Below are 14,782 nucleotides of genomic sequence, written 5' to 3'. Positions count from 1 at the left end.
GCTCTGTATAAACCTGGGGACATGAATTCTGTCCCTGAAATCCATACAAATGTAGAAGGTGACATTTATTTAACATTATAAAGGACAATTATATTCAGTTCTTGAGGTAGCAATTATTGAAATGAAACTTAACCCAACAATGGCACCAATTCAATTCACAAAAAGCACCATGAAAACTGCAACCAGCTAAAAAGCTCGCCCAGTATAACCCATATTTTCTGGATGAGTTCAAATGTAGTAAATAGCAGGGGCTGACCCCGAACAAGCAATCCTTTTGCCTCAACCTTCTGAGGGTCAGGATTACAGGCATTAGAATTTCAATGGAACTCGGTGGTAAAGATGTGCTTCACATGTCTGAGAACTTCAGTGTGATACCCAGCACCACAATTAGAAACAGCAGCGAGGCTCAAGAGGTAAGGTGCTTGCCCTACAAGTGTGAAGACCAGAGTTCAAGTCACCACTAAGCATGTAAAGGGCTGGATGCGGAAATGTACTCAGGTATCTCTGTAGTGGTGAGACAGGAAGTGAAGATGGATCCCCGGAAGCTTGAAGGTCAACTAGACATGCATCAAATAAAAAGAAAGAGGAACCTTAAAACACCCAAGATTGTCCTTAACCTTACATGTGAGCTCTGTGCAAACATATACATTTTTTTCTTTTTGGTTTCTTGAGATAGGGGTTTTTTTTATTTGTTTGTTTGATTTTTTTTTTTGTGTGTGTGTGTGTGTGTGTGTGTGTGTAGCTCTAGCTATCCTGGAACTCATTCTGTAGACTGGGTTGGCCTAGAACTCAGAGATCCACCTGCTTCTGCCTCACAAGTGCAGGGATTAAAGGCATGCACCATTATCACTCAGCCAACATACAAATTTAAAGACACTAAAGCAAAACAACACAAAACTAGTAAGTTCAGTCTATTAAGTAGTTTTGGGACCAAAATTAATGGATGGACTTTGACTCCTACCTGAAATCCTACCAAAAAAAAAAAAACAAAAAATCAAAAAACAAAAACTCAAGCTTATGTACCTGCAAGATGGCTCAATCCCCAGAGCCCATATAAAGGAGCACGAAGCCAGCACACACATGCCTGTACTCATGTATCACACACACGAAAAGGTTTTTAAAAAAAAAAACAAAAACAAAAAAAACAAAATTGAAGTTAGAAAGACAGGAATAGAAGAACTTACACATACATATAGACACACACACAGGTCTATACATACCTCAAAACAAGTAACACTGTGCTAACAAGATACCACAATAAATTAGATGCTTGCCATTAAGCAAGATGATAGAGTTCAACCACCAACACCCACATAAAGAGACAGACGAATTAGTGTGCATCTGTCATCCCAGGACAGGGGAGGCAGAGGCAGGTGGGTTCCTGGAGCTTGCTGGATGAATTGGCAAGCTCCGTGTTCATGGAGAGATCTTGTCTCACAATTGTAAGGTGAGGAAGACACCCAACACTGATCTCTGGCCATCATATATGTACAAAAGTACATATGTGCATATGCACATCTATGCCAATGGAGGGGTGGGGGGAGGGAGAGACAGAGAGACACATGCTAGACAAGCACTCTAGCAACTGAGCACCCCCCAATACTTCTACCAAAGAGACCCTGTAAATAATCCTTGTTGGAGAAGCGGGACAAAATGAAAGCTCTGCATCTTGGTGGGGTGCAACATCCCATATATTTGCATAAGCAGTGCTCTGAGAAGCCCTGCAGAAGGAAACCCCGTTCCATTACTTTTATAATCACCTCTGCATCCTCAATGACTGAGACTGTGAACATGGAAACCAATGCAGAAATACTGTTTCTAACCTTGCTGGTAGGAAGCCTGGAGCCAATTTCCATGTAAAGATTCCCTAATTGAACTTGAAATTCTCATCTGAAATCTACAATCCCATGGTGGCGAACGCCTTTAATCCCAGCACTTGGGAGGCAGAGGCAGGCGACTTTCTGAGTTTGAGGCCAGCCTGGTCTATAGAGTGAGCTAGTGAGCTCCAGGACAGCCAGGGCTACATAGAGAAACCCTGTCTCAAAGGAAAAAAAAAAAAAAAGAACCTCATGTGTACACTGTCGATAATATAGGAACAATCTTTTATCAGCCAGAGGAAACAACTACCCAAATATACACATTTAAGTAACTCTTCCAAGAACCTCTGTCACCTAGGCAGCAAGTTCACCACTGAAAAGGTTAGCCGACTAAACCTACGTTTACTCATTATGCCAAAATTATAAAGACAGCAATGAACTCAAAATACAGTACTGCCGGGCGGTGGTGGCACACACCTTTAATCTCAGCACTTGGGAGGCAGAGACAGGCGGATTTCTGAGTTCAAGGCCACCCTGGTCTACAGAGTGAGTTCCAGGACAACCAGGGCTATACAGAGAAACCATGTCTCAAAAAAACAAAACAAAACAAAACAAAACACTGATTGTTATATAAACAAAGGTACTGAAACACTTTAAAACTGAGAATTAGAATTATTCCTTATACATCCAAGTTAGAATCACAGGCAGATATATGAAAAGGATTACAAAATTTCCACCAGTTCCATTATTTTAGAAGATCCAAAACAGACAACTTTTATTCCTTTCTTGGGACCCCATACAGTAGAGAGCTTCCAAGCTGGTCTAGCTTTTTCATCTGTACCCTGTGGGGGGTTGTGTGTGTGTGTGTGTGAGTACACTCATACGCATACCCCACACACAAGTAAATAAATGTAATTTTAAGGAAATATAAGTTTGGCATGGTAGCACATAGCTGTAATCCTAGCTGGTGGGAAGCAGAAGCAAGAGGGCTAATGGAGAACAGTAAAGACAGCAAGGGGTGCAGAGGAAGAACCTGGAGGGGGAAAAAGGGAGGGAGGAAAGAAATCAGGCAAATTAACACAAAGTACAGACCTTAAAAGAAGGTTCCACCTTCCAGCACACACTCTCCCCTCATCCAGTGCCACTTCCCAGAATCAGCAACCAAAATAAGACAAAGACAAAACGTGTGGCTCCTAGGAAAACACTCAAACACTCAAATCCACTCTGAATTTGTTTATAGTGAGTATTTAAGGAGCAAAGAATGCAAGCCTTGGAAAATTTAAAGCCCCAAATAAATTATATTTATTATGGAAATAATACAATGGTTCCTGTTATGAATAATTCAGTTTTGTGATTCATCTCACCTGTTGATACCATCTGATCTTAAGGAAAAAAGAACTACTTGCTTGCAAATCTGCTCCAAGGTGGTGGACAGGGAGAGCTGAGCTCGTGTGCAACCTAAAGACTATGCTAGTCACACAGAGCAAAATAAAAAGTAGATAAATCAACCAACCTCTTCCAATCTGTCATAACCTATCTGGTCAGACATATGACCGAAGCTGCAGCCTGCCATGCTAACCTTCAACAAGGTAAACAATATTCTTTTGTGAGCTGAGGCACTGGTTATCAAAGGAGTCTTTTGTTCCCGTCCCTTGTCACTTGCTGTATAACCTTACCTGGGATAGTAGGCCGTGTAGTTCATGAAGAGCTGCGTGCCTGCCGGGTAGTATGCAGTGGAGGGCTGCAATGCTCGTGGGTTCAAGAGCAGAGAAGGCTGGTAAATGGCAGCTTCAGTGGGAATCACAGCAGCAGGAGCTGGGAATGTGTAGGAGGGAGGAGACAGGCCTAAATAAGCAAAGAGAGAGACTCTGAGACACGTTTGTAACAGCACTCAAGCTACAGTTACTCTTCTACCTACATATATTTTGAAAATAATTTTTATGTGTGTATGTGCAGACCTGTATGAGTTAATTCACACTAGATGCATGCAAGACCCCTTGGGATGCTGAAGAGGGTGTTTGTGAGCTGCCATGTGGGTGCTGGGAACTGAAACCAGGTCCTCTGTTCAACAATAAAGGCTAACTGCTGAGCCCATCACCCCAGGATTAGCGATATATTTTAAAGGAAAAGACTAGCACAGTTCTTTATATCCCAAGTAAGTTCCTTTTGATCATACCGATGTTTTCTATCCTTTAGTATGATACAAAAATCAAGAGATTAGGATAAAATGTTATACCATGCATTATACTAAAGCATGTGTGTATCACAGAAACTGTTCTATGCGGAATACGTCATCTCTATATTATGCTGACCTGAAGACCATCCAAAAGATAAGCTCTGAAGCTAATCTACACCTTCAGACCTACAAAAAAGGCCAACGAGGAAATAGATACATAAGAAGAAAGAGATACATAAATCTTTCCCCAAACCAGCTGATAACAAGCTGACTTAGCTGGGTATGATGGTGCATGCCTACATTGCCAGCACTCAGTGAAGCAGAGGCAAACATTACCTGCATAACCTCAAGGCCAACTTAGTCTATATAGCAAGTTCCGAGCCAACTACCAAGGCGATATAGTGAGACCCTGTCTCAAGAAACTAAACCAAAACAAAACAAACAAATCAAACTCCACAGATACAAAAATGTGGCTCAAAATTTTAATAAATAAATCTAGGAGCCAAGGGTCTAGCTAAGTGGTGGAGCACATGTGAAGTCTGAATGAGGCCCTTGGTTCAATCTGTAGCACCGTGGGAGGAGGAGGAAGAGAAAATTGCCTTAACTTTCTAGTTATCCTGCATTTATTTTCCCTTAGGAAATAAAACTCCCTTTTGCTGGAGCTGCTGGCAGTCACTAGATCTCTCAGGTAGCATGAATACACTGGATAGACCATATGGACCGTCCAAGATAGATAACTAAGTTGACACTGTGGGACCCCTGACTTTAAGCAGCACACTGATATCCACTAGATTCTGTAAGAGCCAAGGGGCTACTTTCACATGAAACTCTCCAAGGTGATTCTGGTTGTCTCTCTTCTTAGGAGTTTCTCCATTGCTATGAAGAATAAGGTAAGTAGTTATCACCATGGATTTCTGGTTCAACATATAAACATGTATGTATGTGTTCGTCTATTACAGTGTCATGGACCCAGCCCAAGGCTTAGTGCATGTTAGATAAGCATGCTACATCGCACCACATCAACAGCCCTTGAAATTTTGAGAGAGTCTCATTACATAGCCCGGGTTGGCTTCAAACTCATAACCCTCTCGCCTCAGCCTCCACAGTGATGAACTCAGATGTGTACAATCACACTTGGCTGTGGGTGCCTCTTTCACATCATCAAAAACTCTTACTAATACCAGACAACTTTCGGATTATGATAAAACTTTTAGATTATGCTGTTTGGCCTTCAAGATCACAACAACATTAATGGAGATGATTGGTCTAGGCATGCGGCTCAGCAGCATAGCACATAAAGGTCCAGTCCTCAGCATCACACAGAATCCTAAGCACGACATAAAACTATGTAGCCTATGTTCATGACTTGCTTGCAAAATCATCAAGTAGCATGATCAGGACCTGAGTTTAATCTCTAACAACACACACACACACACACACACAAAGAGAGAGAGGGAAAAATGTATGTATGTATGTATATATATATTCATACTCTGCTTCAAAACAAAGGAAAGTAAAATAAAAATTGACAAGAGATGAGATTTATTTATTCTTCATAGGGAACTATGGCTATTTATTTTCCTAAAAGAGAAATCAAGTATCTATGCACAAGCCAGAAAAATAAAGGGGACTGTGAAATTAAGTTGACTTTTTTTTCTTTGATCTTGAGCTCTGGATGTTCTGGAACTACCTATGTAGACCAGTCTGGCCTTGACCTCTTTGCTCTTTGTTGGTACCAAAGGTGTGCACCACACCATCTAGCTTATGCTAACTTCTTGGTGAACTAAGGTATCATACTGAAATATATTACAACTATACCAGTATTTCTGATGCCAAATTTACCAAGAAAGCCTTCAGTGGGAAATGTCAGAACCATCGGTATTTAACGTTTTAAGTCTGAGATTAGACTAAAAAGCAGGCACTTTCTTTAAGTCCTGTGGTTGTGACAGAATCAGGCAACCTCCAAAGGTGGCAGCAATAGGCAGAATGCAAGCATATGCAGACCAAAATCTGATTTTTATAGAAATTAACTTTTCTGCTAAAAAGACACATGAACAAATTTTAGGTAAAATAAATCCCATATTCATGCTTTGGAAGTATTAAAATAACCAAAGACATAATAATAGATTCTTAAAATTTTGTGTTTAAAGACTAGGTCTTCAGAATCACAATACATAATAATGGATTTAAATTTTCTCCTTTGCTGAGTGAGAATCGTGCCTCAAACCTATAGTCCTGGTACTCAGAAGGATGAGGCAGGAGAATCATTAAACCCCAAAGTCAGTGTGGACTACATCCTGACCTCCAGGTCAGCTTGGGATACAGTGAAACCCTGTCTCAAAACTTGAAAGAAAACAATTTTCTCTTTTCTTGTGAGCTTGTGAACTAATGGGGAGGAAATGCAGGGAGTCTACAGTAAACTACACAAGAAACAATGGGTAAATTCCTTTGTTTCATGATTTTTGATGGACAGTCACTCATGGGTAGTATTCTACATGGTGTTGACATCAACGGTGATTTAAAGACAGACAACATTCTAGCATTACCCTAAAGTATTTTTTTACACTTCATCATAAATTCCTAAAACCGTATACTCATTAACAATAAACAATTTAGATATTCACCAACAGCAAGCAGCAGGTAAACGGAATATTAAGAGTTCAGGAATTCCATGGGAAAAAAGGATTAAGCCCCACCAAGCACTCTACAAAAAATACTTTATTAAACAAGTTCATTGATATAGATCCCTCTTTGCTTCAAAATAAAATTCAATGCCTAGAACTGCCAACTTTAATAGAACCAAGCAAATCAACCCGTTGAAACTGCATTTAAAAGGTTCATATTTAAGCTCCAGCTTTCCAATTGTTCGTCAGTCATTAACTAGAACTCAGCTTCTAGGCTACAGGGCTTATTCCTCTCAGACAGGATTCCACATAGCTTGCACCCAGTTGCCAATGAGCAAGAGCACAGCTTGGAATTAAGCACTGATCCTGTGATCCAATCAAATGGTGGCTGAGTCAATTACGCATTTATACACAAACGTAGTCTACTATCTAGCTTATTCCAGATATCCTGGATAACAAAAGGAATGTTCTCCAGGCTACCATTTTCAGGATACAGTTGATGCTCAAAAAAGTTAAGAATACAAAATAGACATCAAATCATCCTTCTTAAAAGTTTAACATGTAAGAGAACAACGGGTAAATAAAAAAATAAACAAAAGACAGAAAGGAAAGGAGCCAGCCAGATGTTCTGTTTTACCGTCAAATGCGTATTAAATTCTCTACATAGCCAGGTTGCCTCCCAGAGTCAGTGCTTATCTGGGGCACACTAAGCTCCAGAACCCAAGTGCTTATCACGGGAAAAGCAAGAGGATAATTTGAAAGGAGGGGTCTGTAGCATGTCTAATGACGGGCGTCCACAACCAAGATCTTAAAATGATCGTCAGAAACTAGTGATTTCAGGTGGGAAAGCCTTAGGTGACCACCTCACCTGCCTCAGAGAGAACCAGGGGCACAGAGAGTGACGAAAGCAGCTGAAGCACCTACCAGCACACAGCGTAGAAGAGCGCCAAGACCCAAGAAAAACTTACATGGTAACTTACATGGCGGCGGGGATAAGCCATTTCGATTTAAAGTGCCCCCCATTAACACAAAGTTCATCTCCTCAGCTGAACACTGAAAGACTTCAACATATCTGTCCTTCATGGTTTTTTTATGATACTTCTGCGCAGCCATGAATGCTCTGTCTGTTGACTTCATCTGGATAAAGGCATCTCCTGATGGGCGTCCCTGAGTGTTTGGGGGGGAGAAGACAAACAAAAGGCGACTGTCTCCTCCAACAAGGAAATAAATGGTTGCTTACAAAGCATGCGAAGTGACAATCACCCACAGTGCAAGACATGGTTAGCCACAAAATCTGGGTGACAGTGTGATCTACTAAAACCTGACTTGGGTTTCTTTCTCTAATCACCAGAAACGGCCCACAAAATCTTGAAGAAGTTTTGAGAGATCATGATTGAAAACTGACCCTTTTTTGGTTTCTATGAAGTTAGTATCAAATTTACAGGATTTTAAAAGGTCCCCTTGTGATTGTAGTTTCAAAATATAGGATTATATGTTGGATTTTTTTCCCCTTCTGAAAAATCCGATTAACTATCATTTGATGAGAAAAGCCTAGAAATATATCCTCCTACAGGAAAGGAAACAAGCCAGCGCTGTCCTTTGGCTCTTGGCATTAGTTCCTCTCTGCCTGCCACATTCCCTTCAGATTGTCCCTCACCCCTGGCAGCCGAGGACAGAATGCATCTTGATAGTAAGCAAATGAGAGCTGCAAGTTACAGGCTAAGTGGCTAGATGGCATCTGCCGTGCTGGGAACCTTTCTTCTCATGCATCCTCACAACTTCTCCTTACATTGCTGAAGTAACTATTCAGAGACGGTTTTGTTAGCAAAACTTTCCGTCTTGAAAAACAAGCCTCTCTGCGGTGCACACAGCTAGAATACCTTTCTTTTATATGAACAAGATTGGAGGGAGAAAGAGAGTTCATAGGACTATTTTATTTTATTTTAAATAGATTTAATTTTTAAAGTGGTTTAATTTTTTTTAAACTTTTTTTTTAAAGATTTATTTATTTATTATATGTAAGTGCACTGTAGCTGTCTTCAGACGCACCAGGAGAGGGCATCAGATCTCATTGCAGGTGGTTGTGAGCCACCATGTGGTTGCTGGGATTTGAACTCATGACCTTCCGAAGAGCAGTCAGTGCTCTTCACAGCTGAGCCATCTCACCAGCCCCCATAGGACTATTTTAAGTTAGTTCTCCAAGTCTCTTAGGGAATACGTAGATTATACCAAATTATTACCATGCAAGTTACCATAATAGCCACCATACCAGGGAGAGCAAACCCAGTCCAGTCAAGATGGAAACCTAACGTCTTCCAGGCAGACAAGAGCTCGGCCAGGGCAAATCAGAGGCAAACCTGTCTACTGGTGTTAATCAAAGGGTGGTGGTCCCAGGTTACTAGAAAACACAGACTTGAAAGAAATAATCCCCTGGTTATGTTGAACAATGGGAAATTCTATTTCATTCTATTTCAAAGGACATTTAACTGGTAAAATAGCTATGAGCTATCAGACTAAAAGGTGTGTAGCTTACACAGGACCTTTACACAGTGGTAACTCAACAGATGTTAGTGTCAAAGACCTTGCAAGGGCACAGGAGGTTTTGACTCCTTCCAGTAAGTAGGAAGCTAATTATAAAAGTGAACAAATCTCCAAGTTATCAAGTAAAAAAATAGTCAGGAAAAGAAAATTAGTATTTCCACTGTAAGTCTGCATTCAATCCATTAATGCTATGGGAAAAAAAAGGGGGGGGGGCCTGCCTGTTTTCCAAAATTAAATTCTTTGCTTTTAACAGAGTCCTGAACTTCTAAACTAGTGCTTCTTGGCCTATGAGTATTTAAATTCTTGTCTTGCTCAAGATAGGACAAAATCCTAGTCAACTGTCCAGCACCTAGTAGGATTGATTTTGTTAAACCAAAATTCAAGTAGCATCAAGCTAGTAGATACTTGTAGCACAAGGAAAGAATTTGGCAAGCCTTTGTGATAGAAACCTTTTGCAATTGTTCCTTGATGCAGCAGAGAGTGCAGTACTCCAAGCCTCGGTCTGCTTAAGGTAAGCGAGTGCCCAACACATGCCATGTGCAACGCATGGATATAAAGTGCTTTAGGACACAGTAAGCTCTTTGCTTATATTTGGACTGTGACCACTCTCACCCCTAAACAGCAGAGCTGAACGGGCTACACAGGAAAAGGCTATTTGCACTCATAATACATTTAGTCCCATTCTGATGGGGCTGATAATGGGACAGATTTCTGTGATAAAAGAAGCAGAGCTGAATTTCAATTACCACACTAACAGTAGGCTAATTTTTGACATATATCCTAAAAATTTCTTATATTTACAGCTAAATCTTTTTGTAAAGGCAATGTAAACCTTTGGGCTACTGTACTAGAAGGGGCACTTTACAAGAACAAGCAAACACATTTTCCAATAAACCCCCTTACCTGGTGATTCAATACCATGTGAACCCCATGAGTACGAATATCTGTGGAAAACTCCCCCAGGAAGTCCAGAATGTCTTCTATTGTGGCAGCATAGGGAAGACCTCGAAGACGGATACAGTCTCTTACATTTGTTGGAGGCACAAACTGCTGAGGTAGTACGGGGATAATAGGAGGGGTTGGAAGTGGAATCAGAGGGGCTGAGGAAAACCGATTCAGCACCTGTATACAAGGCAAAGCACAAAGGACTGAAGAGATGAGCTGCACCGACATCATCCCACAAGCCACCGCCGGCATCACCAAGAATCCTGTCAAAAATGCAGGTTCTAGACTTTCTGTGTGTACTAGCTGTGGGAAGCACCGAGCCAAATCCTCAGGGATGGGATGGCTGTGGAGTATAACCACAGCCCACCACAGAACTATTACAAAGTATGACTGTTTCTCCAGATCCTTTGGGGGACCATAAGTGCAAAGAAGTTTAAGAAGCTCTGGTGAGATGGCTCAGCGGTTAAAGAGCACTCACTGACTGCTCTTCCAGAGGTCCTGAGTTCAATTTCCAGCAACCACATGGTGGATCACAACCACCTGTAATGGAATCCAATGCCCTCGTCTGGTGTGTCTGAAGACAGCCAACAGTGCACTCATATTAAAATAAATAAATAAATCTTAGAAAAAAAAAAAAGAAGAAACTGATAAAGGACTCATGCATTTCCTCTTGGAAAGTGTGACATCCACTTCTACCAAATATATGAAGTACACACTTTTAATCCTAGCCCTTGGGAGCACTGTCCATTAGTTTAAGGCTGGTCCTGTCTGCTCTATACATGGAGTTTTAGGCTAGCCAGGGTTACACAGTAAGACCATAGTAAACACAATAAAATAAATCAAGGCACACACTCCACAGAATACAATGTGCTTACTTAGTAGTATCTATATGGGTAAAATGTATTTAAGAATTAGGCATACTGCAAGACGTGGACTTTGGTGGTAACATATTCAAGTCCTTTTCACTAGACATATTCCACATAGTTTTTCCTTCATATTATCTTCATATTCCCAACTCTGAACTTGAAAAGGTGAATGGAAAAGCCTCGGTTACCACAACCATGCCAGTTCTTAACTTTCTTCAATCATTTATTTCTTATGTCTTATTTCTGTTTAGGAAGTATTTAATACATAAAAATACATACTACAAGTTAATTTTAAAAAAAACTTAAGAGCTGGGCACTGGTGGCGCATGCCTTTAATCCCAGCACTTGGGAGGCAGAGACAGGCAGATTTCTGAGTTCAAGGCCAGCCTAGTCTACAGAGTGAGTTCCAGGACAGCCAGGGCTACACAGAGAAACCCTGTCTCAAAGAAAAAAAAAAAAAAAGTTAAAGCAAAGTTCCCAAAAGACCCTCTCCGACCCACCTGCTGAACTTCAGCGGCTGTGCTCCTGAAGAGTTCAATGTATCGTTTACCCAGCAACTCCTTGTGCTTCCTTAGGGCGTTCTGAGCATACTCCTCACAGGCAAAGAGCACAAAAGCATCTCCTGTTGGCCTACCATCTGGGTAGGTGACGAAGAGGATGCCTTCCTTCCCCCCGGTGATGGGGCAGTGCTGTCCAAAGAAGGTGACCACTTCTTCAGCCGTGGCAGTGAAAGGGAGCCCCCGCATGCGCACAATGACTTGGTTTTCCTTGGAGAGAAACTGGGCTACCTCATTGGATGTCCCTAGAGAAAACAAATATTAGAAAACATAGGAAGAAAAGAGTTAAAAGCATCAACATCACCAGACTTTAAAAAGATAAAATTCCTGGCAGTGTGTGTTTCTGTATGTCACAGGGACTCAAACACGTGCTCCGCCACTCAGCTATATCCCAGGCTCAAAGCTCTGAATGTACAGTTAAGAGCCACACCATTAGTGGATTCATAAGAATATCCTAGAACTCAGAAGTCTCTTCCTGAAAATTTGAAACTCTTCCCATAGCACTTTAAGCATTTGGGAGGCAGGAGATGGGACATCCAATAAGGGAGCCCAATTTCTCTTAATTTAGGAAGCTGGCTGGACAACCACAGAGTATCCACCTGTTCTTTTCACAGAGAGCTAGTATGTCCTCATGGCAGTTTAAAGACACATAGGTCACAGATAAGGAGCAGCTCGGCAGTACAGTTTTTGCCTAATGACTATACATTTGAGTTCACTGTCCAGCTATACAATGACTAATGGCAGAAGTCCTGGATCCAGAATGCTTAGGTCTCATCTTCGCTATAGTTTCCAGATCAAAACTAACTACTTCATAAACTATGGAAATGAACTAGGTTAATGAAGTACACTGTTGCCGGGCAGTGGTGGTGCAGGCCTTTAATCCCAGCACTTGGGAGGCAGGAGCGGGTGGATCTCTGTAAGTCTGAGGCCAACCTGGGTCTACAAAGCGAGTTCCAGGATAGCCAGGACTACAGAGAAATCCTGTCTGAAAAACACAGACAGACAGATTGATTCTCAAAAAACAACGAGCAAGCAAATGAATGGATGGATGGATTACCAAAAAATAAATAAATAAATATGCTTTTAATTAGGAAATTTTTGTAGAGAAAGATGAAAGCATGTAGTTCCAACATTTACCAGCATTCTGTCCAAACTACAGCACTTGTGCAGCACTGCCATAGAACAAGCACTGAACTGCACATCTGCAGACTCCCACTGACAGCAATGCTTACCACGCTATGCACACACAGTGAAGCCAGTCAACTTGTCCCAGTTGGTAGTGTGTTTACTACCATCAAAGCCCAGGATGCAGGAAGACACCAGCAGCTTCAAATACACCTGCTATCCCTAACCAGTACCAAATACTACTGTGGAACTGCAATAAAAAGTAGAGCCTTAGGGCTAGTCAAAGAAAGCAGCAGAGAAGCAGCATGCTACAGAACTGGAAGAAGGAACACTTCTGGAGAACACGAGCTGCATTATGTATCCCTGTGGGGCTGGAGAGATGGCTCAGAGGTTAAGAGCATTGACTGCTCTTTGGAAGGTCCTGAGTTCAAATCCCAGCAACCACACGGTGGCTCACAACCACCCATAATGAGATCCTGTGCCCTCTTCTGGAGTGTCTGAAGACAGCTGCAGTGTACTTACATATAATAATTAATTAATTAAAAACAAACAAAAAGACTTTACCTATTTATGTTCATTTAAAAAAATACTAGCCGGGCAGTGGTGGCACACACCTTTAATCCCAGCACTTGGGAGGCAGAGGCAGGTGGATTTCTGAGTTCGAGCCCAACCTGGTCTACAAAGTGAGCTCCCAGACAGACAGGGCTACTCAGAGAAACCCTGTCTCGAAAAGCCAAAAAAAAAAAAAAACAAAAAAAAAACCAAAAACCCAAACAAACTAGTAGTGATGTATTATTTTAAAATATACAGTTAATATGTTTGGAGTTAAATAATGTATTTTCAGTATTGCTGTAGACAAGCATCTTCATAAGACTTCAATTGATTGTTATTTTACATCAAGCAATTTTTATAATACTTATTTTTATTGTTATAATATTTTATAAATTTTAAAAAATATGACAAAATAAAAAACAAACAAACAAAAGACTATATTTAGATGAAAATCCCACTAATGTAATCTGGCACTTTGTCAAAAGTCTATTAAAAATGCTTCAATTCTTAGATTCACCTCTCCCACTTTCAGATATCCATCCTGAAGAACACACAAATTTGTGTGAAGTAAACACAAATTGAGAAAATTTTACAACAAACTAAAAATAAGCTCTAGGAATTCAGTAGTGATATATAAAAACATGCTTAATGATACATATAATAAATATTAAATAAATTTAACATGTGTTTAGAATGTATTAAAAATGAAGTTTTGTTTTTTTTTTTTTTTGGTTTTTTCAAGACAGGGTTTCTCTGTGTAGCCCTGGCTGTCCTGGAATTCACTCTGTAGACCAGGCTATCCTCGAACTCAGAAATCCGCCTGCCTCTGCCTCCCAAGTGCTGGGATTAAAGGCATGCGCCACCACCGCCCGGCAAAAATGAAGTTTTAAACTGCACGAACAGAAGATAGAACCGTACAAAGTAGATGTCTAAAAATTACTATAATAATGATGATAATAATAATAATAATAATAATAATAATAATAATGATAACAACATTGATAATGATGTGATGATGTGATGATGTATTGGGGACAGAGAGATGGCTCACTGCTTATGAGCACTGGCTAGTCTTGTGAAGGACCAAGACTGCATCCTTAGCATCTACACAGTGGCTCACCACTGCCTGGAACTACAGTTCCAGGGGATCCAATGCTCTCTTCTGATCTCCACAGGCACCAGGCACACAGAAATGTATGCAGGCAGAACACTGATAAACGCAAAATAAAAATGTTTAAAAAGATCAGCTGGCATATCCTGCCTCATTTTTATAATACAAGCACTGCAAGGCTGAGGCAGGAGAGTGCCTGGAGTTTCATGCCAGCTTGGTCTAGATAACAAGTTTCAGGCCAGCCTAGGCTATGAACTAAAACCATGCTGAAAACCACACCAACAAGGGCTGATCAATGGTTCACTTGTTAAGAGCACTGCCTGCACCCACGGGTGCCTCACACACCTGTCTGTAACTCCTGTTCCAGATGATTCAATAGCCTCTGGCCTTCTTGGGTACTGAGCACAGACATGGTACATACACATTCAGGCAAAATACTCATACATGTAAAATTAGAAATTTTTAAGT

General features: G+C 40.9%; 1 protein-coding gene across 9 annotated transcripts in view; it reads right to left on the bottom strand.

Moving 5' to 3' along the window:
• The window catches only part of Esrp1 (epithelial splicing regulatory protein 1), a 50,564-nt gene that overhangs the window by 13,605 nt on the left and 22,177 nt on the right, over positions 1-14,782 (bottom strand). For 7 of the 9 annotated variants that reach the window (XM_031366604.1, XM_031366605.1, XM_031366610.1 and 4 more), the window contains 4 exons: positions 11,470-11,771; positions 10,062-10,280; positions 7,586-7,784; positions 3,494-3,662 (listed from right to left, as the gene is read on the bottom strand). In XM_031366604.1, the coding sequence (XP_031222464.1) occupies positions 3,494-3,662; positions 7,586-7,784; positions 10,062-10,280; positions 11,470-11,771 (889 nt within the window). The remainder of the gene's footprint in view (positions 1-3,493; positions 3,663-7,585; positions 7,785-10,061; positions 10,281-11,469; positions 11,772-14,782) is intronic. The other 2 variants (XM_031366613.1, XM_031366606.1) reach the window with 1 other exon arrangement.

The sequence above is a fragment of the Mastomys coucha genome, unplaced genomic scaffold (assembly GCF_008632895.1).
Source record: "Mastomys coucha isolate ucsf_1 unplaced genomic scaffold, UCSF_Mcou_1 pScaffold14, whole genome shotgun sequence".
Classification (NCBI taxonomy): Eukaryota; Metazoa; Chordata; class Mammalia; order Rodentia; family Muridae; genus Mastomys; species Mastomys coucha.
This window is presented reverse-complemented; position numbering and strand designations above follow the sequence as displayed.